The following is a 25,799-nucleotide window of genomic DNA, read 5'->3' as shown; positions in this document are numbered from 1 at the left end:
AATCGAAGTAAATTTACAGTGTGTTTCAGATGGTGTTTGATTGCTGAGATAATTTTGCATCACAATAAAAAAAATGTTTACAATTATTTGGCGTTCAAGAAAATAGCAAGGATGAATAAAAAATAGAGATTCTGCGGATATCAAAATTTATTTTTTATTGTGACATGTGATACGTTATCAATCGATATGCTTCTATTGCCGTTCAAAGTCAACAAAATTAACTGGTTCCTTCGAAATTAGTTTGGGTGGGAAAAGCTTGAAGAAGCTAGGATTTGTTTTAAGGATAATTACCCTTTCAGAATAATTTTATGACGTATATAATGATTCAATCGATAGTTTTGGGCGGCAAGAGCCTTCTGGAAAAATCGCTTAATTAGTTTTCGCACGCGGATTGGAAAATTGCGACTCTGCAATCCTGTTTACCCGCGTGATCTCTGTCGCTCGTAGTTTTATTATAAAGTATTTTCAGAAAGGTATTCTTATCATGAATTTCTGCGCAGAAAGTATACGATACCGATCGCAGAAGTTGACGTACGGCTGTTAGTATTCATCCGGCGAAATTATTCATCGTTCTCTCCCACCGCGCTGTCTCTTATTTACGGGAGAGAAGTGCCACGGCTTGAGACTCTCGCGTCATCCTGAGAAAAACCGATGAAACCGCGCGAGAAGCATAAGAAAGGATTCCTATCAAACACACGTACGAGACGAACAATAGATACAGGGACATACTCGATCGATCGCGTATTCCGCGCGCGTTTTTCCTCCACGTCCAAATAAATTATTAACATTCTATTTACACTCAGATGATATTCGGCTATTCTCGCGCGAGCGTGTTATCAATATTAATCACATAAATGTTTCCGCGATGACAGGTTGCAAAGCGTAGTTTCAGTGAAATCAGATAGAATTGCAACGTTTGACGTAAGACAGTTTTCGATCGAAATCAAAGTAAGTTTACAGAAATATGCTGTGCATGCAACGTGATATTTAAATTATTCTCAAAAAAGTATCTGAACTATTTTCTGTTTATATCGCGAAAATGTAATCGACAGTATTTAAATATTGTTCAATCGAACTGTGCATTAATTTATTTGATTTCATTCAAGTGAGTTCGTTGCTTTTGCTTGCACATAAGTTGAGTGACCTCTTAGCATCTATTTATATGAAATAATGTGTATATCATATCAGCTATCAATATGCTTGTTAGTATTCAATGATTTCTCGAAGCAGTAAGATCGCGGTTTCGTTTATACATCTTTGTGATTGACAGTTTGAAGCAATATTAAAACTACGTTTTTCCTACAAAATTGCTAATTGTCACAGTCTTGTTTTTTATTTGACATATAAAATTAATATATATGTAGGTAAGTAATTAAAAATGGAATATTTCTTTTAAAGCTTTACAAATACATGTAGCTTTATTCTTTAAAAAAAATTTTTTTTTTTTCAAAGTTATAGAGATATGCTTAATATTTCTTTTTATTTTTTGCCGAATAAATTAATACATTTAATGATATATGATCAACTGTTTTGATGTAAAAATTAATCAAATAAATATCATAAATAGATTAAACGTTTATATTAGACGTTTCTAGAATTATTTGAACAGTTTCTGTCTCTCAATATAATCCAAATGGCATTTATCATGTTTACATTTTGAAATAATACTATATTCAATTTTTCATATAAAAAAATATTTTTAAATTAGTTATGTTTTTAACAAAAATCTATATAATTTTACATGTACAATATTTTTTTTTAAATTATTAAAAATAATTCGTCATTCTTTTTATGTTTTTTTGCCGACAATTCTATATCTTAATACGAATCGTTGCAATTGCTATTAAATTTGCTTTTTTTGATTATATAAAAATAAATGTGTTGCATATATGTAAGTATTTTCCCTAACAAAAAAATTTTTTTACAGATACGCAAATTAGTATGGCATTCAGACAAGTCTTATTCAATGGTGGATTGGTGTTAATTACTATATTAACTCTTTCTACAGCCAGCAATACAAAAAATGGTGAACAAATTGATGATCTGTCTGCATTGTATTACGATTGTAATGTTCAATTTTTCTACGAGGAAAATATCTTAATAGGCGATTGCAGTATTTTTATCCAAATAAACAATTCCACGAAAGGAATAATTATAAACTTAAAGAGTCCATGTTCTATATTGCATATCTTTTTGACTGGCTTAAAGCAAATAGATAATGTTGATAATGTTGATAATGTTCGCAATCAGACTTTTATACTATCTTATTCATATCTCGCTGAGGACATTTTACAGCTTGATTTTACGAAATACTTAATACCTGGAGAATACGAATTAAAAATCATATACAGCCGTAACATAATTGATAGCACACAGAATTTATCTCCTTTAGGCTCTATATATCTAGACGAAACGGGAGACAAAGTGTAAGTAAAAAATATTAAAAATACATCATTATATTATAAGTATTATTCGTTATTATTGTTCGCAAAAATAAAATATTCGTTACATTCATCGCTCTCATGATATGTCAAAAACTGTAAATTACATAAAACAGATAAAATTTAGACAACTATACTTAAGTATATTTCATACTGTGCACAAAATTTATCGATTTAGATGTAGAAGATATTTCAAATCATTGCATTCGACATATATATCGCGCGCGTATACTTATAGAATCACAAATTACTATAAAATCTTCAAGAAGTCGAATGTATGCAAATTATTGATTTGAAACTCTGTCACATTGATTTTATCTGTGTTTAAGCAATTAATATCTTTTTTTAAATATGATTTGTATTTTTCATGCTTTGTTTTACACATTTTTTCTCTATATGCATTTGGCGTTGCCGTTTCCAATGCCGAAGCATGCGCCTATGTAACCATAGAACCCTGAAATCTCGCACTATTTTTATGTCTTTCAAATCTTGCTTTAAAAAATCTGTAATTAATAACTTATTTTTATCAAAACCATTTGCTATATTGTTAATACGTAATATTATAGGTTGAATGCAAGAAAATTCGAAATAATAAAAGGCCGAAATATATTACCGTGCGTGAACCGTGCTTGTATAGCAACTTTTAACATTAGCATTAAGTATCCTTCAATTTACAAAGTTTTATCGAATATGCCAATACAAAACAATAATACAGCAGAAGATGACCATGATATGCAATGGATACATTATAATGAGACACCTTTAATGTCAATTGACGACATCAAGATAATAATAACCAAACTTGTTCCACTTTTTGATTTGCATTCGAATGTCGTATTTTGGTGCAGAAAAACGGAAATAGAAAATGTGCAGTATGCAAAATCTATTGCTTCTTCTATATTGCAGTATTTTCGCACAACAGGAAATATAAATATAAAAAAACTGAATTACGTTACAATTACGTATGGAACGGCAACAGGAATTACGTATACAAAATTTGACGACAAAAACTATCGTAATATACAAAAAGAAACTCAATACATTGACGGAGTCCTAAAGAAGAAAGTATGGAAACCTGAAGACGATGAAATAAAAACACGAGAACTCGTTTCGCATAGGTAATATCTATTATTAAAAGAATAATTAAAATCAAAATAAGAAAATAACATTATTAATGATATTTTAAAATTAATAGATAAACATATCTTTGAACGTTTGCCAATATGTTTGTTAAATGTTAAATGAATAGCAATCAAAATTTATACAATGTTACTTGTATTACACACTAAAAAAATATTCCCACCGTTATTTTAAATAAAGAATTAAAATAATTAGCTTCTCCCTCATTTTCACTTAGTTTTCATTTAATTTTTGATATCAAAATCGTAGAAAATAACTTACGCTATACATGAAGCAATCGCTACAGAACTTGTTTTATTGCATCGATGCTATGAGAGAACTCATTAAAATTTTCTTTCACTTATTATGCTTTTATACATTTTATAATTGATGTAAATACGTGTCAAGTTCTTTTTCTTCTCCTTTTTTAATAAACTTATTAGTCTGCATTATTACAGCAAAAATTTTCAATGTAATCCTATTGCTTGAAAATAATTTTTAGAGTAACAGATATTATTTACAATAAAAGTTTGTATCCCTTTATGCGTAAAATAAATGTGGGACTCTTAATAGCGAAGCAAATAACATCTCTTTGGTATGGCGATGTATTTCTTTGGTCACATAACAGTTTTACTACATTTTATGGAGCACATCTCTTGGATGAGGTTTTATTATATTTATACTATTGATTTACTACATTTTTTGACTTTATGATAAAAAAAAACAACCAAAATGGTTATTCGTAGTAATCAGCTGCGTGTTGAATAGATGTTACTAATGCGAATATAATTTTCTCACATTACTGAATTATACTAAATATCTATTATGTCACATAAAACTTTTCAGGTTGAATTGAAATATGTTAAGCGTGAAAGAGTAATGGATCTCTGTGTTGTTCAAATACAACAAGAATCATTACGTTATGACACTTCTTTTGCTAAAAAATCGAAAACATTGAGCAAAGTTAAACGTATCCTTAAAATTCGTAAAACTCGTAAACACCTCAAGTCTCGAGGAGTCTCTAGAAGGTCTAATAAAGTATCCATAGAGCTACATTATATGAAATGTAAGTTTAAGTAACTATAACAAGAAAACTATGTATCATTAAAATAAATATAATAAAAAATTATTGAGAACTGTGTGTAAATTTGCAAATATTACAAAAAATTGTAAGAAAATTTTTATTTGTTTTTTCATTATATTAACAGTAAATATTAAGAAAATATAAACAAAATATTTTTTATAATTCAAATAAATATAAATAAAAACGCATTGATAAGAGTTCATAAATTCGTTAATGTTGCACGACAATTTAATAAAATTTAACTGCAAAGAGATATAACTATTATTTATTTTTATATAAAAATTATAATCAATATAATATCAATATGATATATAGTTTTAATTATTTAATAAAACATTATAATTTTAATTGTTACAGTATTCGCGTTATGGCGCATGTTACAAGGTTTAATTCCTCATAATGTGTTTTGGACGTGTATCGACACATATGCACGAACGCAGTGAGTAATAATATCATAACATAATACAACAATCATATGTAAAAAACTACATATATATAAAAATAACATTATTTGTATTTTATTACTAAAGAGATGTAAACTGTTTTAAACTGTGGTCTCTGCATTTTACATTTGCTTGCAAGGTACATTTTATCCGTAGATTTTTCAAAAACATCCCAAACACACTAACCAGTAATAACATAACATCAACGTTATAATCTCTCACTCAACAATATAATAGTGATGTACAAGACATGTGTTACATTGCAGTAACGTTGTTGAGTAGAATTTATAACATGTTATATATTGATGTTATGTTATTGTTAATTAATATTTACTGGGATATATAAATTATTTTTGAAATTACAGCATACATATGTTCCACGAATGTAAATTCAAAAAACGATATAATCAATTTCTAAAATTTAAGTAATAAAATTTTGATAGTTTTTGAAAATCTAAGATTTAGAAGATCATGTATAAATAAAAGAATCTTGTTTTTTTAAATTTAAAACATTTTGCTTACATTAATAAATTTAGAAGTTAAAGATTAATGACATAACTTTGAAAATAAGTAAGTAATATGTCGCGATTGATTGAGAGACAATTTTGCTAACAATAAGAAACATTTTATTTTGACTTGTGTGAATATAAAACAAGATAAAAAGAACCTACTTCTTAGACTAAAATATATATTTTATATATAACACTTTATGCAATAATGTTGATATAAATTAATATTCATATAAATTAAATAGTAAAATTTTATTTTTATTCATAAAAATGATTCTAGTGTTTACTTTTAAACATCTTTCAATATATTAGATATAATTATTCAAACACAATCTCAGATGATTTATGGACTACTATGCAAGCTGTTCTAAATGTAACAACTAATACATACAAATTTGATATAAAAAAAGTAATGGATAGTTGGACAAGGAAAAACTATTATCCCTTGCTCAATGTAACACGAAATTATAAGGATTCCACGATGCTGATAAGCTACGTCAAATCTATTTCTAATAAATTATATCATGATGATACGACAGAAGATTGGATATCTGTGACTTATACGACGCAGTCGCTTATTAGAAATATCAATTATTTGTTTTGGTTAAATTTCCCTAATCACAATTATACAGTTAAGAATATTAACAGCAACGATTGGGTATTAGTGAATATAAAACAAATTGGTAAATATTAATCGATAAATATATTATGCTTTTTCTCATATAGTCTCATTTTTTCTTCTCATATAGTTTAATTTTTATATTATTAAATATGTATTTTTTAGTTGTCTTGAAAATTTTTAAATATTATTCAAGAGTGATGATTATATATTATTATACACTGCCAGTCAAAAGTTTTTGGACAAAGTATATGTATAGATAATAAGAAATACCACAAATAATTTAAAAAACATGTAAAAGTACAAACTTCAAGTTTTAAAATGCTGTTTTGATTTTTAAATTAAGATTATTTTTTGTCGAGTTATAGTGGTTTGAAAACTGTAATTTTAAGCGTCTGAAAAATGTTGCTTCTTTTTTGAAAAAATTAATCAATCTTTAAACCGCTGTAACTCAGCGAGAAATCATCGCAGACCAAAAATTAAAAAAGCGTTTTAAAGCTTAAAGTTTGTACTTTTACATGCTTAAAGCTATTGAAAAAAAAATTTTTTATTTTGAAAAAAGACTCGAAAAAATACGTATTGTTTTGTTCCTTAAAATTACGTATCTTCAACATTCTGCAGCTTGATAATAGTTTTTTTCAAAAAATTCATGACAAGTGGCAAAAATTACGATTTCTTATCTACATTATATATATATATATATATATATATATATTTTACTCCTTATTCTATAATATTTTTAGCTGACTTACGCGACTTTGAATTACATATTCAGTTGTATTCTTTCAAAAATTTTTGACTGGTGTATATTTACCCACAATTACTGAAAGTTGTTGCAAAATTTTTTTACGGTTTAAATCTTTAAAGTTAGTAATTATTTTAAAGACATTTTGCAATCAATAATTTGCAATAAGTATGTTTTATATAAATTCTTTAAAATAATTTGATTAAAAGTAAACAATTTGCGGAAATGCTTTAAAAAAATTAGAATTAGAATGTATTTCTTGCCAACTTTAATCAAGAGACTCTAATAATAATAACAAGAATATTATTTTTCTGTTTATATATATTCAATAGGATATTATCGTGTTAACTATGATACTGAGAACTGGCTTAAACTTGCACGCTACTTAAACTCTGATAATTATGTCGAAATACATGTTATCAATCGGGCTCAAATCGTAGATGATGCGTTTTACTTTTTGATGAAAAAACAGCTCGATTTTGTCACGTTTTGGGAGATTGTAAGCTTTCTATCACGAGATACAAGTTATATAGCATGGCATCCTATGATTAAAGCTCTTGAATACATGACATGTATCTTTCCATTTTCTAATATGCCACAGGTAACAGTAAGTATCGAGTTAGTTCTATAAAAGAAAGTTATTATTTCAATTATTGCAAAAAAAAGTTTAAGAGAAGATGTGTATATGTTTGATGGATGCGTACTTTTCACAAGTAACAATGAACATAAAACATGTATTATGTAATAATTTTTAGGAACAAACAAAAATTCTATTAAATGGACTTTTGCAAAACATAGAAGAAAATTCGGACCACGATTTTACTGAATGTTTGAGAGAAGAAGCCATAAAGTGGGCATGTATTTTCCGTGTCCCCAAATGTATAAATATATCTAATTCGGAACTAACAAAGCATTTTGCAGATACAAAAAAATATTCGTAAGTTATTTTAGAATTACAATATATTTATATAATCAAACTTTTATTTTTGTTTAATAAATTATTTTATCTTTAAAATATAAAATGTAAACTGAAATACAGTAAGAAATATTTCTTATTTTTTGGTATCATAGTCCTTTGGCATGGAACCAATGGACATATTGTAAAGGTTTTCTATACGAGAATTACACTTGGGAAAAGAAGTGGAATGAATGGCTACCAGCAGATAATGGAATTTTAGAATTTTTTATTTGCTTTAGAAATTCTCAAATCTTTGTTCAATATTGGTCACACATAAAGACAAAAACATTTTTTAGGCATGTACAAGTTAATAAGCATGCTAATGTATTTCTTCTTATGATTGCGAGGCATGCAAGTAACAATATAGCGTTTAAGTATATTTTGGAACAGTTTGAAAACATAAAACCCAAGTAATGACATTTTCCTTTATAATATATTCTTTTAATTATGAAAATTTGTTATCTTTATTAAATTTATTGTTCTCTTTTTATAGAAAAGTTAGCACAATTGCCACGTTAATTGTTCTTATTACGCATATACATGATGTATTTCAATTGGAAAAGGTATATTTTCTAAATTGCAAATAATACATTTGATTGAATATTAAGCTATTTATATCTAATACGTTACATATGTATGTGACATATCTCAATTACACTAAACACAGCAAATTGTGATTTGTTAAACTGTAGCACAATAAAAATTTATATTGAATAATATTGTCGGAATAATTTGTTTTAGGTACATATATTTGTGAAAAATAAACTGGAAGAAAAGGAAAATAAGACATTGTTTAGATATGTTAGAGAAAAAATAAGAACACGCATAAATGAACACGCAGAAAAAATCATTAACTACGGGTTCTACGGATCTACGCACTTATAAAAAAAAAATAAAATAGTCAAACATTTGATTCAATGGAATACAATTATTTAAATTAATATTGCTTATAAATTAATAATTTTTAATATTTAAATATTGTTTAATCTAACTGTGCACTATTGTTACTGAACTAATATTTATTTGATTTCATTCAAATAAGATTAACGCCTTCTTGTTGAGTGATCTCTCAGCATTTGTTTATATGACGTGTATATTGTATCAGCTACCAATATACTTGTTAGTATGTAGTGACTTCTCGAAACAGTAAGATCGTGGTTTCGTTCATATATTTTTGGTGTTCACAGTTTGAAGCAATGTTAACTACGTTGTTCTTATAAAATTGCTAATTGCTAATAGTATTTTATTTGACACATGAAATTAATATATATGTAGGTGAGTCATTAAAAACGGAATGTCATATCTTGAAATTTTGCAGAATAATTTCTAATTAAATATTATTTTGTATTATTTAACATAGACTAAAGAAATAAAAAATAAAATAAATTTTTTTATTAGAAAAAATATATTACAGCAAATATGATCAAAATATTTATAGCACTAATGTTTAATTATCTCTGGGTCAAGTTTTTGGACTTCTTCATATTTAACTTATTTATATCTAATTTGTTACATACGTGATATATCTGATCCGAATTACGCTGAATATAGCAAATTGTAATATCGTAAACTGTAGTGTAAATAAATTTTTTACATTATCAAAATCTGTTTTAAGTACTTAATTTTGTAAAAAAAAATCTGGCAACAATTAATTCAAGCTGTTAAAAAAAAATAGAAGAACAAAAATTTAATTACAAAAGACAAATCGAAAACTACAGGCACTGACAGATACAATGTACTTGTTAAAAGCAATACATTTATATTATATTAATAACCGTTACATTTTCTTCTTTAATTTTTAATTAAGTATTATTTGTGTGTGTGCTAATTTTAAATTATATTATTTTCGTTTTTAATTTTTTTTTATATCTTAATATCATTATTATTTCAAACAAATAATGAATAATGCAAATATTGGTATTCTTTAGTTTATAATAAATTGTACGGAATTGACAATTGTAAACGTGTAATATCCACATTGAAAAAAGAATCGATTTCGAAATATGTTTAAAAATATGTTTGAAAAGTTATAATATAAGTTGTAAATAAAAGTTGTAAAAAAAGTAATTTTTATCAAGAATAAAATAAAGAATATAGATTAAAATATCTCGAGTATATTTATATCATGAGAATTCAAAGTATCAGAAAAATGTATGAAAAGTAATACTAATTATTGAAATTTGACTGCACCTCTCAACAATCTGGCAACTATTATATACGAATTAAAAGTTGACTATACGACATTTTATACTTTTTTATAATGTTAATTTTTCTTTTCGTTAGGTTTCGAATTGCGTAGTTTCACAAGATCGGAAGTAATTTTGAGCGCATGCGGGAATTAAAGCCGTCCCCTGTTCACCTGTCGCACGCGTTCAGCAACTATACACCTGCTACGTGATCACGTTTTGCTCCAACACCATCTGCCTTTCAAGGTTTCGATATCCGATAGACAGATGCGTTGGATTAAAGTAAAAACGCAGTAGACGAAAATTGCACCGGTCACGAGATATTTGTTAATCGGGTTCATGTTTGTTCATTAATTAGTACTTTTAGGTATTAAATTATCATTCTTATTATTTTGAGAGAGAGGGGGGAGGGAGGGGGGAGAGAGAGAGAGAGAGAGAGAGAGAGAGATATGCTACTTTTAAGAAGAATAAAGAATAATTAATTGTGCCTGGGGTTTATATTGAAATTATTACAAGTGTGTCATATCACTATTCGTATTGATTAAAAAATGTCGAAAGTGTGCTTGTTTTTTTTTATAATACTTTGTTGTAAGCTGCATGCAAATATGAGTCTAATAATTCGAACGCTATAGCGTTTAATAATATATTATTATTTATAATAATAATATTATTTCAATAATGTATTAAATATATTATTGAATCTAGAGAGCAACGATTGGTTTTATTTATAAGTTTTATTTACAGTGAGTTTTATTTACTATGAGTTTTATTTTAAATATTTTATTCTAAAATAATTACTCAAGTAACAAATGATCGTCATCTAATGTTTTTTTATTATTATAATTAGTTATTATATAATATAATAATCAATCATACTCCTAAACATAAATATTCCTGGACGAGGTTTATAATGCGCAGCATTTATAACGTCCTGCGACGAGGTGACAAGAAATTTGCTTCGTTGTTTCAATCTCTACACTACATACTGAACAAACATATTTTTTACACTTTTTATATAAATTTGCACGTGGTCCCAGGGAGAACAACAGGTCTAAGAAACGTCTAATAGACGTCTATTAGACGTTTCTTAGACCTGTTGTTCTCCCTGGGGTTCTAACAGTAAAAACTGGCCAAACTTTTCAGCGCACATCGCACATGAACAAACATAGCCATTTTTACCTGTACATTGGCTTCCGCAGCGGCGTCTATTATCTCTTGCTCTGGCCACAGTTGCTCTTCTCACGTTCATCTTCATGACTTCCAGCCTTTAGATGAATTGATAGAGACGGTGTTGCTCTGATTGTTCTAAAGCCTCTCTTTGTATCAACTGTAGATATATATGTCTACAGCCTAAAACCAATTTAATTGATTTAATTCATAAATCTGTTTAAACACTTTAAACTTGTCAAACAACTGTTAAAATAAAACTATCAAAATACATAATATAATATAATATATATTCTATAATATATTCAAGTCTCGTGCGCGTTTTGTGTACGCGAAAGCGAATATGTTAAAATATTCTGAGAAACAAATGTTTCTTTCCTTCTTTCAAGGAATTCAAGAACGTTCATGATAGTGTTGTAAACGATCAAGTAAAAGTATAATCATAGTAAACATTCGAGAGAAGCTTATAAGTATGCCATTTGTGTGTCAAGCTCTTGAATGCTCAATTAAACGGTCAATTCTTATTATTTAATAAAATTGCAGGTAACCAACAAAGTTTGTGCGATTTTGCTGAAGACCCGTATACATTTTATTGGTTATGTGATAAAGTTAAGATAAAGTTTAGAATATCCTCCAATTTCAAAAATAATGCATATTGTAGCATACCTTGTATGAGATGTGGTGCAAGAAACACGCATTGCTGATAGTAATTAGTTGTTAGAAACACTTTTTTTAAAGAAAGATAATTATAGGGTGCTGTCCCGTGAGTCGAAACTTCGGAAAATGGAATCTTGGAAAAGTAATGGAGTGGATCAACCAATTAGAATCAGATAAGTTTCCAACCCTTAAGGTACCCTTAAAATCTTTGACTATGAAAATATGGACCGCTAAAGCCAACTTGACTTGATATCCAAGATTTGTGGCTTGAATTTTTGACAATAATTTAAATATATAAAAATAATGTTATATTGTTTTGTGGAAGGCTGCAAATCGAGGAAGTATAGAAAAGGGAAAATAAATGACTTTAATTTAAACCTGCAGTTTTACGGGTCTAATCCTTGCATCCTTCTTACATACTTTGAATTTTCCGCAATTCGTCAGGTTGGGGCCAAAATCTCGAAAAATATTGAAAGATGTTGGATACATATTCTTATATACGGATTAGATAGGAAAAGTGGAGGTAATTAGCAGTCCATATTTTCATAATTAAAGATTAAAACGTAACTTAAACTCTATGATAAAATGTCTATTTTTTCATGTTTCTGGCGCTATCTGATTCACGAATGCAAAGTTATCTTTCTTCATCGATTGGTAAGGTAGTTAATTGGTCATATCGACGGTTTTGTTTTAAGAATTTGCAAAATCTGCCGCGAGGGTCATCATATGATATCTTAACCTCGTATATGTAATTTGTAGCGCAGCGTTTACACATTCTGTGATTCTTGTTATAATTAATTAAAATGGGTAACGCTGAAGCGAAGATTGAAACGAAGCCGGAGGAGAAAAAGAAATTGAAACCTTGCTGTGCTTGTCCTGAAACGAAGAAAGCGAGGGATACATGGTATGCAATTTAATGATTAAATATTCAGCATTTAGGTTAGAAACATTGCGGGTTTTATTTTATTGCACATTTTAAATCGAATTCTTTTATTTATGTTTGAATCATATAATTATTAAAAGATAAATGAAATATTGATTTTTATATTTTAAACTTTTAAAACTGTAAATGTATTACTAGCTGAATTTAATGTAGAAATGTACAACAAAAATTGTATTTTAACTTTTACTGTCATGGAATGTAATTTGTTCCATGACTTCCAAACTGTTCCAAACTTCCAAATTTTGTTCTAATAACAAAAATTTAATTCTTGAATTTAAAGATTTGAATTTGCAATCACTTTTAATTGAAACATGTTGAAATATATTACTTTGATAATTTTTGAAAGTCTAGTAAGTTTTCGTTAGTTTTTGTTTAATTTAGAAGATTTACGTTTTATATTATTATCAAAGTTGCATTTAATCTTTTCAGCATCATAGAAAAGGGCGAGGAAAATTGCGGCGATCTCATAGAAGCGCATAAAACTTGTATGAGATCAATGGGATTTAATATTTAAAACAAACAGGATTGATGAATATCTCATTACCAGAGATATCTTTGCAGCAAAGAACGTAAAGTTTTCTTATAAAGAAAATGCTCAGGTCACAGACATATTTACTATGTATGTCTTTGTAAATAATTATCTTTTTAGATTTTTTAGAAAATAAAAATAAGTGTTGCATCTATGAAGCTAAATGAGTTTCTTATAGGGATAGTAACAAATTAATTTAATAGTTTTTTGACATTGTGATCAAGCTTCAAAGAAGTATGAAGCAGATTGTACCAATGATTTATAAGAAATAAAAAAATAAGCATTCTTCCAAAAGAATTTGTCTGACTAAATGTATATCCTTTTTAAACTGATTTTTATTTCAATCTTCAATTTTTATCTCATAATAGGATAAGGATAAAAATTAGTTTCTTTTTTTTTGGGAATTCTAACAAAGCATATATTTTAATTTGATGTGTGGCTAATGCGAAGGTTTTACTCTTGCATAACGATTCCACAATTTGGTTTTCCTGAACACTCCAAATAATGAACAGATTCTTAATTCGACATATATGGCAAAATCCAGTATAATAATAATAATAATAATTTATCATTTTCTGACATTTTTTTGCAGTCAGTCAATGTTATTGCGACGTGGTCCTACTGGGCTGAAAGACAAACTTACGTTCGACTGGTGCACCATAAATATCGAAGCTATAAAACAACGACGCGACATCCTCGCGTGACGCGGGTGTCGCGCCCTTCATTGAATGGTCGCAAATATATATATATTTTTTTTAACTATAATAAATAGATCTTAGATATATCAGTACAATTTATGAACCATGATAAGAGTAATGATAATAATAATTTACTAAGTCACATAATCGTCAAGTGTATAATATAAATAACAAGTAAATGGACTTTTTTTTTTCTTCATCTATCTTCTCATTCACAGCATTGTATTGAACTTACGAGCTAAGACATAAGTAGTCTAAAGTCGATTGGATAATTAAATAGAATATTTTATAATTAATATGAAAGTAGTTGTACTTTATGTGTGGGCCAGTGAAGTACGATATAACGAAGAGTGCACATGTGTAATGTGTGTATGTGTATGTGTATAGTATATAATATATAATATATGAAAATGCGACTTACGTCACTTTTGCAGACACTCCAGACTCTTTCATAGAAGCGTTTTAGCAATCAAAATGCGTCAAAGAATATCTTTCATATTGTTATATAAAATTTGTCGTTAAGGTATATACCATATGGCTCTCGGCACTTTTTATATTGACTAAAAGTCGACAACACTTTGATGGAGGTCTTTCTCCTCCTTTGATGGAGGATTTTCTCACAAATTGTAGAATGTAGAACCAGATAAGTGCTGGGAACACCGCATCGATTCTGGAGCGTTTCCAAGAGTGTGTCCGTTAGACGCTACGTGAGTGATTAGCGTCGTATTGATAACAGCATCACAGCTACGAAAAAGTCTCGTTTTCCAAGCTCTGCCACGGCTCTCTCGATGGTGCAACCGATCGGTACGAGACGATTGGTCGACTAAGGGTTAGCACAGCCTGTGCGACGAAAATTGAGCAGAACATTTTGGACAAGAAACGACGATCGATTTAACGCTATCTTTCCCTGGACTTTTTTGCCGTCTCGATCTGACAATTTTCCTCGCAGAAATTCACACGCACGTGGATACGGCAAGTTTTTGTTAAAGATAAGGACTTTCTCCGTTCGGAAAGGATTACGTGCTCGAACAGCAGCGAACGCATCAGGGAGCCTTCTCTTTCTTTTTTTTTTTTTTTTTTTTTTTGATATTTGAATATTAGCTCCGCGAAATTGTCCACTGCGTCACAGGCGTCGCGCGGACACGATTCAAAGAGTCAGTCCATCATTAATGGCTATAGAGATGCAAGAATATATTGTTAAATAATACGATCTGCAACTACTATACAATGGAATAAGTCTGCTAGCAGTAGAAGAACAAAGGACATCGCGGTCACGTAATTTCAAGGATGCCGGACAAGATTGGTTTGAGGCAGTAGTCTATAGTCTTCGCGCGAGACTCGATCGTTTCTCGAACCAGCAACTCTCACCTGTCTTGAGGAACACGCATTGATCGTAGTACTTTACTTTGCTGAAAATAAAAAGAAGAAGATGCGGGAAATAAAGTAGACGAGTTGATGCGTATTATCAATAAATAACGAGGCGCCTATATTACCTGATATTGTGTTTCCGTATCCATAGTTCCGGTTACAGCTACAACTTGATACTGTCTGGCCTTCATCGCGGCGGTTGACTTTCGTACAAGCCTCATAGCGCCCGGCGCGCTACTCGTGCTACTGAAATGCGTCATTTGCGCCGGGCTGTGACTTGGATCTAGCACCAACATGGTTATCGAGCCGTCTCTCAATTGTTCCACGCCCATTATCGTTCTGCTGTGCCCTGAAAGCATTCAAATACGTTAACTTGATTTCGATGTCTGAAAAATGACCAAAAAATGTTTACCTTGATGCTGAAGATAAAGTGGTGGCTTAAAATCGTCGCATCGTTGAAAGTACTGCAGCACCCAGTTGAACAGTTCGGGATGGCCGCCGTCCGCACTGGTAGGTCTATAAAAGTCCACCAGCTGACACCTGTACGAAGTCAGGGAGAGAAAAGTGTGCGTCGTATGACTTGGCGATCGGCCGAGATCATGGAACTTACTTTATCCTCAAACTAGACAGCAGCGTGAATACCTCCGTCGCGCCGATCCATTTCCTAGTGTTAACGAGTTTACCGCCGAGCTGCTCCGCACCTTGGATATCGAATCCCTGCGCCCACGCCCACTCGATCATTTTCTGTAATCGAGAAATCGACGGCATGGAGCTGCGCAAAGGGTTCTCCGTGGAGTTGCTGCCGCCGGAGCCCCACGCTTTGTAAACTAGATCGTTGTACCCTGTGTGCTGTAAGAGAGACGAGATTAGCATCTGCATATTCCTGTAACCGCAGCCCCAGCCCTTGTCGCCGTAAGTCGACGCGTAATGGTCCACGGTGGAACACATCCAGGTGTTCACCACGTTGCTGCAAGCCTGACTGATGGCTCGTACTTTCGGAACCAAACCTACGAAGGAATAAGTATTGTCATTCATAGATAAGCTGCAGCGCTGGATTGTCGGATTTAGAGCTTTCTACATAGAAGATAGATTACTTACCGCGTGTACAAGAACTGCCGTCGTCGATCCCGCTGCTCTCGGCGACTCTGAGCTCGATTTGTCTCTCGAAGAAATCGGCCACCGTCATCTCGCCCGCGTACACAGCCCTCTGCATATTGGTGACACTTTGCTCTCTGAAGTTACCCTGATTGTCCATACCGTACTGCGCTCTCAGCATCTCGAACTCACGCTGCTCGCGCAACTTCCTCACCTCCTTCTCTCTTCTCTCCATGTCTTTAGCCAGCATTCTGTCGGTTGATACGTCTGGTGTCACGGGCGACGGTGTGCTCTTTTTATTGAAGTGTTCTTCGATGTGTGCCATTAGGTCGTCATTATTTTTAAATAATGTACTAAGACATACTGGACAGGCAGGTGTCGAGCTACCGATAGTAGCTATATCGGATTGTGAGGTTGTTCCATTCGCAGGACTGTCAAAGATAAATCGATTAAATACTTATCTCTTAATTGCATTAAGATTGCTTTCTGTTTTATAATACTTCACGAATCTCCATCGCACAGAGGAGTGTCGTACCTAAGTATATCCTTGTGCTCAATATTAACATGTAACTCAAGGTCAGAAGAATTCGGAAAAGATGTAACGCAAAGTGGGCAGTTGAAAATTCCATCCCGGGACGGCGGAGAGTCCGGCGGGAAGGACGGCGAGGTGAGATCAAAGTGTTGGCGATTGATATGCTCTTCCAGCCTCAGCGGACTGTCGGAACTGTAGGGGCACATGGGGCACTCCTGCACTGGAAGTTTCGGGGAAGCGTGCGAGCGCAGTTGTAGATTTAGGCCTGAACGCAGCGGTGAACCTTGGCCCGCTGCACCTTCCAACACTGAACAAGAAGCCACATGCTCATTCCTCACATTCTCACAACGAATACAGTCTGAACACTGTGTGCATCCGTTACCGGCATTGGCATTGTTACTGTTGTTATTGTTGTTATTATTATTCATGTTGGGATTCGCTTGGACAACCGGCTTTCTTGGCGACAGCTGCTGCTGATGATGTTGTTGTTGTTGTTGTTGCTGCTGCTGCTGCTGTTGCTGCTTGACACGTTGTGCGGAAGAACTGCCCCAGCCGTTCTGCAGATGAGGCAGCCGCAAAGACATAGACGGCGAAGGCGCCCTGCACTCATCGTGTCTGTTATGTTCATCCATCAGCGAGTCATCATCGATGAACGCCATCATATCGTTCTCCGGAGTGCTGCAAGTATACAAGCGATTACCGTTAGCAAGATCTTTGTCCACTGGAACATTTCAGACAATATTTATGCAGAATCGCGCGCGGGGATATAAAACGACGGAAACTACGTGCATGCATTGATAATATCGTGGTCGCAAAGCGTATTACTTTTTCTTCAACACTTTCTCTTGCCATTTCTGCATTCGCCGACGTTTCGCTGTGTGACACATAATCAATCCAGCTCTTTTCTGACTCTTGCAATATTCCTTGCATTTAAAAAGTTTCTTTGAGAATCTCATGGAAATAAATTCTGTAGCTCTTTTTTTTAAATACGAGGGCATTGATAACACTTGCTATTTTTTAACTTAAACTGTTGTGACATGTGTCTTTAAACTGTGTACGACTATCCAGCATGTGACATATTGGAGGGAAAAAATGTAAACTATCAACCGGTAAGGTACTAGCGTGTCGGTAATATTAACGGTAATTCATTAGCGTATCGGTAATTGCTGGAAAATTAAGACTGTTCGTGCCCGCATCTATAGTTATATGGTGGTCGCATCAATAAATAATAATCGCAACTGTATAGATAAATTTACTCCTTTGCTAATAGCTGTGGGACTGCTGATTACGTTTAGTGGTGACATCTACCGTTTCCCTTGGGACCCACTTTTTGCGTATCTACGTTTCAAATTGCATGTAATTAAAAGTCATTATTACAAGTGCCAATTTGATTAATCAAGCCTGCCATTAATGTTGGAAGCAAAATATATGGATAAATCTGCTCTCGGGCTACGCATAGAGATTTCTAGTAGAGATTTATGCTTAATAGGACTGTATTTAACTATGTTTGCTACGTTATTGAATTGAATTTCTATTATAAAGTTTTTTAATTTATCTACCTTATTTAATTAGTTTTTCCATCTATTATTCTAATCATTCATTTATTATCATCATATCCATCTCATTTATCAGTCTATTGTCGCATTTAGCGCGTTCTTATTAATTATTAATTCATATATATCAATTCTATTTTATTATCACATTTATCTATTATTAAGAGAAAAAATGAAATAACACCAGGAGCTAAATTCGGCGATCTCTCAATCTTGTAGCAACCATGTTATACAAAAATAAAAATTGTGCCTAAAACTGGAAAGTTGAATTGTCGTTGAAGAAAATTCTGAGCATTATTCATTATCTTAATTTATCTCACTTTGCGCTAATATGATAAAAAGAAAATAATATAAAATTAATATGAATTTGGAAAAAAAGCTTTTTTCTAATATCATTCTATAATAAAATTCAGTATAAAGAATTTAACAAAAGTATAATGATCAATCTACGCTTGTGCTATTGAGCATATAATAAACTTTTCAATTATATAATAAAAAAATAATGTAGATCTATGTTTTTGCACTGTTGAGTATACCTCGGTGTCAGGTAGTCCAAGTGAGCGCTATTAACGTGAACCAGCATCTCCGTGGGCGAGATCTCGCCCAGATCGCAGAACGGACAGTTGGCGGCACCCTGGAGATGATATTGCACCATGTGCGAGCGCATCTCCTCGTCGTTGAAGCCCTCCAGGCCGCAAATCTCGCACGTGTAGTTCATCTCCGGTGGTTTGCTCGACGCCATTTTCAGCGTGTCCGTGGTAGCGGCCTTTCCGATCCTTTCAACAAGAAATTTAATATAGTCAGAGATTAAAGATACCGCGAGATATCAGGATCGCCGTCATAAATTTATCACCGGCTAATCGCGCGCGCTCTCCGACACGACGTAGGTAGGCGGGATTAATTCCAAGTTTCCGGGGTAAATAATGGCGGGATGTCGACGAGTCGAGTAACGTAATCCTTAAGTAAATAACATTTGCACAGCGGATACTCTTGATTATCTCACACACAGATATTAAGTTATATCAAGATCAGTTATGTCGATGGGGATAAGTAATGGCACTTAATATGCAGCGTGTATCGCGACAGATGTACACTCTGAATAATAAAAACGATAATTGATAATTATTGATTGATAATTATATCTAAGAAATATGAATATTTTAATATTAATATTACTGCTTCAAAGATACTTTACGTGCATATTTAAATAACAAAACTAATGAAACTTTGTTGTTTATCTTGTTACAACTTTCCTTCTGCCTCTTTGATCTTATCTGCTTATCGCACTTTGCTCCACGTCTCCGGAAGAGCGCTCGCGAAGGAGAAGTTAAATGGGAAACCGCTTCCGGGTTGAGAAACGCTTCCAGCACGATCGAACGACGATACAAAGCGAGAGTGAGGTCGCGGGTTTACTTTTTAGATCCACTTACGGTGGCACGTTGAGGTAGCACGCGCGAATATTTTTGCGGCGAATAATTCGACGTTATGTGCGCGATCTCGATTAATTTCTTCTGACAATCGATACGGCCTCAGAATGACATTTCATAGTAAGCCAACAATTTCCGGCTAATTCGTTCGTGTTGAAAACCAATTCCGCGAAGAACTAACGTTAGTTAACTAATTTAATTAATTAAAAAAATTTTATCGATTACATCTTCCTTTCCTTGCACAGTGTAGAATTTAGAATTTAATTTAATCGAAAGAAACGGTTGAGTTTAGAACTGATATACCGTCATGTATCATCGACATGATCTATCTTCGGAAGCACTCATTTTAATGCATTCTTTTTAATCTTCTGAAATAGTCTACGCAATGTGCGAACGAGTAGATATATTTCATCGTGGCGACACGTCGACTCGATTTTCCCGTTTTTCTTTTCTCTCGGTGCAATCGAACCGGACATCCCTTTCCGCGACCGTGAAACGAGGTTGCGATGGCACGTTAGCAACATAGTAACTATGTCGCAAGTACACCTGCACCGAGAATATCTTTCCCACAGATTCCTGATTCCCGGCGCAATTAATCGAGTGGGAAACGCATTGAGAACGACTCGAGACGATCACATTTAATTTCAAGGTGTCACCATAATTAACTCAAAAAAAAAAAGAAGAAAAAACGCGTTTATTGCAGTGTATTAAATCTTGACGATTAGAGTAAATGAGTCGGAACGGGTTTCTTTCCGAAGCACTGTCACTTGAACCGCTGCACTTAACGCGGCTTCTCTCACCTCCTCGGCGATTTCACTCCCGCAGCGGCACGGCTATCAGCCGCGTCTAATGCCGTATCGCGACGTCGGAGCGGCGAGTCAATCGATGGACTCTCGCTAGCCGAAGGCCAGCAGGAAGTTCGAGGGAATCCATAACTCTTTCCCGCGGCAGAAAGAAGACTGTTTCGCGATCAGCAGCAGCGTCGTCCACGACGGCGGCGACGACGACGACGACGACAATAATGATGACAACGATGACGATGACGACGACGGCAACGACGAGACGCGCGCGTAACGTCGCCGCCGTCTCGCGGCGGCGGGAGGGGACGTCGCGACTCTTTTTATTTGTTCGTCCCCGGCGAAACTAGGCCACCGAGTGACTCGCGCGAGAAAACGGTCGTCGCTGGGTTGGGTTGACCCATTTCTGGGTCTCTCGCGCCGACGAGTGCAAGCGCACTCGGAAGCCGATCGTCCGCTCTCTTCCTTCCTTTCTTCCTCCTTCGCGCGTGGCACTTTTCCGATACTTCACTCACTCGCACACTCACCGAACTGTCGGATCGATCATTCGCGCTCTCCTCGTGGTAGGCCCTCGTGCTCGTCCCGCGGAAGCGGGACCGCCGATCGCCTAACACGCCGCCCCGTCGTTCGGCTCCATATGACCGTGTCGCAGTCACTCCGTCCGTCCGTCTGTTCGGACGATTTCACGATTCGCTTCCCGTCGCGCAAGGGGATGCCCACCACCCGTCGCTATTACCCCCGCTGGTCGGACGAGCCGTCCCGACGCCACCCCCGACGACGCTTCTAGCGCCGCTCGGCATCCTTTTAAAATGCACCGTCGGTAATGACATGAACGTCCGCGGAGCGAGGGTGGCTTGTGAGAATCCCTACACGCGGTATCTGCAAAGCAAGGTATTGATCGTATTATTCTAATTATGATAACGATATCTTTATAATAAAATATTGTCATATTACTTTATATTGTCACATAATTGAAAAAAATAGAAAAAAATGCAGCTTAACTGATGGAAATTTATAAAAATTCTATAATCGATTATAGCAATATTATAAAAAAATCCTGAAACAAACTGGACTTGGACTGACTTCAGACTTGGTTCTGCATTTTAATTACTCACCGCATTCTATTCTGCAATAGAAGATACGAAATGTGTGAAACGCACTCAAATTTTTCCAACTGTCCTCACGGAGGGATAATCATAACGGGATAACGTATAATAGTTGCGCGGTGCACTGTGATCTCCAGTACCGAGAACGGCGCGCTCATTATCGCGCATTCCAATTCCTCTAATCGTCCTAGCATTGTCTTTTCACGCTCCAGCTTTCCATAATGACAAGTCGGCGCGTAAGAAGACGGGCCGCGGCAGCGGCGGCGTGTATTATCCAAATTGCAGAATGCAACGCGAGTCTCGCGCGTTAGTGCCGTTGGACGGATTCGCATGGTTGGCGTGTCGCCCGTGTCATTATTTTCCGGGTTCGCAAGGCGCGTCGCGGCGTCGCCGCGGCGCGCAAACGAACGATTGGTGTATCGCGATGCATCGCAAATGCAGATGCGGACCGTTCGGGATTCCGCCCGCGATCGCGACGTGCGACAAATTCGCACGAGGAATCCGATTTCTCACGGTGCGCGGCGCCGACGCTCGCTCGTGGTGCCGTTTGATTTCTCAGTTCGACTCGAACGCCTCATTGACATGCAGTCGACGATTGGCGCAGGATATCGGCGTTCAGCGAACTGTTTGCACTTATCCTCCCTTGTTAGCCGTCTTCTCCCTTTCCTGTAAAAGATAAATGAGTCAGAATAAGGGGGAACTTCAGCGCAATTTTCCGCCGACTTGAATATCCTAATCCTGAGTCACAATAATTTTAAATCATATCATATAATATTTGTGAAAAATTTACGTTTTTCTTATCTTCAAAAATCTTTTTTTGCGCCAATAAAATATTTTATTTCGCAATTTCTTTATGAAATAAATTTGTTGTGGCGTTTGTGGACGAAATCTCGCGACGATATCGATAATAATTTTTCATCGCGTTAATTCGCAGTTTCGCGATGAATCAAAACACACATTTCGCTCGTCTCGCCCGCTGGATGCATACGATGCCGTCCAATTTACCGACGTCTGCACAGAGATAATTAATAACCATTCCGAGTACTTGAGCGAGTTAAATCGAGTCCGACGAACTTTGTGTTGCCCGTGTTCCTGGTATTAGATCGTTCCGATACAAAGAACCTCATCGAGAGTGTTTGTCTAGAGAGAATAAATAGACGGGCTAAAGCGATGTGGACCGTAACGAGGCGAAGGTACAACCGACTGCAAAATTCTGCTGCAACATTAAGTATCGAGACAACAATTCCGTGACGTTAAACTACGCGCAAATTATTTGTTTCGTTATCTGCTTAATGCACAACCAGTTAAATAAGACTTCATTACTTCGCATGAAATGAACGTGAAGCTAGAAGTTGAGCGTGGGCGGACAACAAGTTGCAAAACGACGGTTGCACGTGCAAACGTCTCGTTAACGTCCGCGGTACTCATAAGCGACGGCTGACATCACGGTTTCGCTTTGCAAATTAGCTGCCCGGTGCATCCTCTCTCGTACGGAAATAAAGATTTTTATGGTACTTCGCGCGATGAGGTCAAACCGGTATGCACTTCGCGGCGACTTCGATCGCGGTCGGCGAAACTGGTTTCCCCGGAATTGGCATTCGCGGACAGATTTTTGGCAACGCGCTCTCCGATCTCGCGGAATAATTGAAATATATCCTCTCCCGAATGTCTCCATCAAGCGACAATATGCGGGTTTGAATAAAACCTTGATGAGTCCGGGCGACCGCACAGAATATCCGAAAACAGTATAAATCCGATTTGATTGATCGGAGAGCCGCGTTGAACCTGCAATTTCCATAAGGAGAAATAATTGCCGGTAATGATCTTCGGCATAACGGTTAAGTTTCGCGGTTTAATGGCTAATTTAATCATTTAATTTCGAGCGGGCTCGCCGTGGGATCGCCGGAGGGTGACATTCTTACTCGCACCGATCGCCGCGAGCGAGACTGATTTGTACGTCGTTATTCATTGTTAATTATCTATGCGCGACAGGTAGTCGTGGATGTACTCTGATAAGACGGCCGATCAGTAGCACGGAGGTCCGTCCCCGAGCGAGCGGTCCAGCAACGTTTAAATATTTATACGATCGTGCGCGATTAACATAGCGAACGCGTCCTGAGAGTGCTTTGATTACGGAACTGCTCGTGCATTCGCTTTAACGCGGCGATTAGCCGGGAGTGGACTTCAGACCGCACTTACATTACCGTCTCGGTATGCCGGGAAGATGACGGATAGCGAGAAACACGTTCGAGCATCGATCGATACGCCGGAGACGTTTCGGTATGATAATTCTCGCGTGGATTTCTCGCTACAAAAATAATTGAACGGTATTATGCAAAAATGTGTTAAACCCGGCAAAATAAAGGAGGTAAAAAACGGCTTGCGCTTGTACTTTGTACCCGGCAGAATTAAATTGTGCGTTTTAAACTTAATTTACACGAAATTATAGTACCTGGTGAGTTGACTCATTTTTGCATAACGCCCGTCAATTGTGCAACGCACGCAAATGACACACCGCGCTGCTGTTATTTACATCAGCAGTAGAATAACGGCCTTCCTCCCTCCCCTTTTAAAGGGATAGAGCGGGAGCAACGGAGACAGGGAGAAAGAGAGAGAGAGAGAGAGAGAGAGAGAGAGAGAGGCGAGATTAAAGGAGAGAGAAAGAGAGAGAAAGCGAGGTACCGGGGATCGGTTGTTCGCTGCCCACGTGCGGATTGAAGGCGATTTATCGACGGAATAAATTAATAAATTACAGGCGCTCCGAGAATCCGCTCCGATCAGTCAATCAAATATCTAGAGACGACGGTGGACGTGTTTTCGGACACCCGTTGCCCGGCGAGACAACGATAAAAAATGAATGGTCCGCCGCGGTCCAATCTCTGACTGTGTGATAAATCTGGCAGCGTGGAGAAAATGCGAACTATGCACTTCGACAAACTCTCGCACCGACATTTAATTGAGCCGTTCGATTCGAAAGCGATTTAACGCGCCAGTTCTCCATTAATCAACAATTTTATATTGATTGTAGATACGTTGTGAGTAATGCACTGTACTTTAATATAATCTTATCTTGCAATAATATTTAGAATGAGCGTGTGCGCACAAATAACACGCGACCGGCGTGTCTAAACATGAGGATTATGTGCGCGAGGCGTTACGTCGCCGGCTCGAGAAAAGCATCAGAAGTATAAGACGGAGCTTGGCGTCTCGTATCGTTATCGGCAGAAGTTACGTTCTTGGGTTATCGGCTTTCTTCCTTCTCGGAAATACAGTGCCACTCGAAGCCACGGAGGCAATGGGCCGCAGCGACATTAGATTTATGGGAGCGGACCGATTTTCGTCTGACCTGTTCGGCCCGAGACGAATAAGTACTCGTGAAAGATACTGCACAGCAGGAGAATGAATGCACGATCAAGTGGTCCATTACGCGTCTCTCTCGCATCTTCTAACACATCTGTTCGTATCTTCCCTACTATTCGGGTTCTATGAAGAGCATTCTGTCAAGATAAATTCTGTCAGATAAACAGAGCGATAGAAATGCAGCGCGTTTTTAAGGATGAATAGAAGTTTTTTGACTAACATTATTCTGATGAAAGAAAACAAAACACGGATTTGCGTGGAAAAACGAGTTCTTAAATTATTCGTTAAGATTCTCCAATTATTCCGAGTCACTCGAGCGTTATTGAAATTAGTAGAAAACGGGTGGATGCTTCGCAGCGAATCCACTCCGACAAATTCGTACACGAGAAACACTTTTGAAGAGTTAAAGACGCCGGATCTCGCTACTTGTGCGCGTAACAAAGAACTTGGCGCGACGCGCGGT

The 25,799-nt window shown here is 35.2% G+C and overlaps 3 protein-coding genes and 1 long non-coding RNA gene across 14 annotated transcripts in view; 2 read left to right on the top strand and 2 right to left on the bottom strand.

The window, feature by feature from the left end:
- The window catches only part of LOC105671375 (MOXD1 homolog 1), a 31,416-nt gene extending 19,362 nt beyond the window's left edge, over positions 1 to 12,054 (bottom strand). Inside the window, exons 1-2 of the mRNA XM_012365492.2 lie at positions 11,938 to 12,054; positions 11,284 to 11,454 (exon numbers count right to left, since the gene is read on the bottom strand). The gene's annotated coding sequence lies outside the window, so the exon portion shown is untranslated. The remainder of the gene's footprint in view (positions 1 to 11,283; positions 11,455 to 11,937) is intronic.
- Positions 410 to 9,738, top strand: LOC105671377 (aminopeptidase N-like). Of its 5 annotated transcripts, XM_012365494.2 has the most exons (12): positions 414 to 1,364; positions 1,928 to 2,426; positions 3,008 to 3,559; positions 4,063 to 4,225; positions 4,407 to 4,626; positions 5,002 to 5,083; positions 5,909 to 6,279; positions 7,293 to 7,567; positions 7,716 to 7,897; positions 8,032 to 8,328; positions 8,412 to 8,481; positions 8,660 to 9,728. In XM_012365494.2, the coding sequence occupies exons 2-12, from the start codon at positions 1,942 to 1,944 to the stop codon at positions 8,801 to 8,803; spliced, it is 2,841 nt and encodes a 946-aa protein (XP_012220917.1). In that variant the 5' UTR covers positions 414 to 1,364; positions 1,928 to 1,941; the 3' UTR covers positions 8,804 to 9,728. The 5 variants fall into 5 exon arrangements, with proteins under 5 accessions (XP_067212669.1, XP_012220917.1, XP_067212668.1 ...); XM_067356567.1 differs by lacking the exons at positions 414 to 1,364; positions 1,928 to 2,426; positions 4,063 to 4,225 and having other exon boundaries at positions 3,422 to 3,559; positions 8,660 to 9,734; XM_067356568.1 differs by lacking the exons at positions 7,293 to 7,567; positions 7,716 to 7,897; positions 8,032 to 8,328; positions 8,412 to 8,481; positions 8,660 to 9,728 and adding an exon at positions 5,175 to 5,226 and having other exon boundaries at positions 410 to 1,364; positions 5,909 to 6,035.
- Positions 12,055 to 12,658: 604 nt separating the features above from the next.
- LOC105671215 (uncharacterized) lies at positions 12,659 to 13,697 on the top strand. Its single transcript, XR_001100578.2, has 2 exons — positions 12,659 to 12,832; positions 13,301 to 13,697. It is a non-coding gene; the product is annotated as an uncharacterized lncRNA (long non-coding RNA).
- Positions 13,698 to 15,151: 1,454 nt separating this feature from the next.
- Positions 15,152 to 22,440, bottom strand: LOC105671335 (zinc finger-containing ubiquitin peptidase 1). 7 transcript variants are annotated; one of them, XM_012365403.2, is made up of 9 exons: positions 21,398 to 21,719; positions 19,183 to 19,422; positions 17,476 to 17,771; positions 17,097 to 17,400; positions 16,565 to 16,992; positions 16,077 to 16,473; positions 15,879 to 16,006; positions 15,592 to 15,815; positions 15,152 to 15,507 (listed from the first exon to the last, which is right to left on the bottom strand). In XM_012365403.2, the coding sequence occupies exons 1-9, from the start codon at positions 21,415 to 21,417 to the stop codon at positions 15,463 to 15,465; spliced, it is 2,082 nt and encodes a 693-aa protein (XP_012220826.1). In that variant the 5' UTR covers positions 21,418 to 21,719; the 3' UTR covers positions 15,152 to 15,462. The 7 variants fall into 7 exon arrangements, 6 of the variants coding, with proteins under 6 accessions (XP_012220826.1, XP_012220823.1, XP_012220822.1 ...); XM_012365400.2 differs by having other exon boundaries at positions 15,879 to 15,982; positions 17,097 to 17,771; positions 21,398 to 21,727; XM_012365399.2 differs by having other exon boundaries at positions 17,097 to 17,771; positions 21,398 to 21,721.
- Positions 22,441 to 25,799: the final 3,359 nt, after the last annotated feature.

The sequence above is a fragment of the Linepithema humile genome, chromosome 6, assembly GCF_040581485.1.
Source record: "Linepithema humile isolate Giens D197 chromosome 6, Lhum_UNIL_v1.0, whole genome shotgun sequence".
NCBI lineage: Eukaryota > Metazoa > Arthropoda > Insecta > Hymenoptera > Formicidae > Linepithema > Linepithema humile.
Note: the sequence above shows the minus strand (reverse complement) of the source record. Positions and strands in the feature narration are given on the sequence as shown.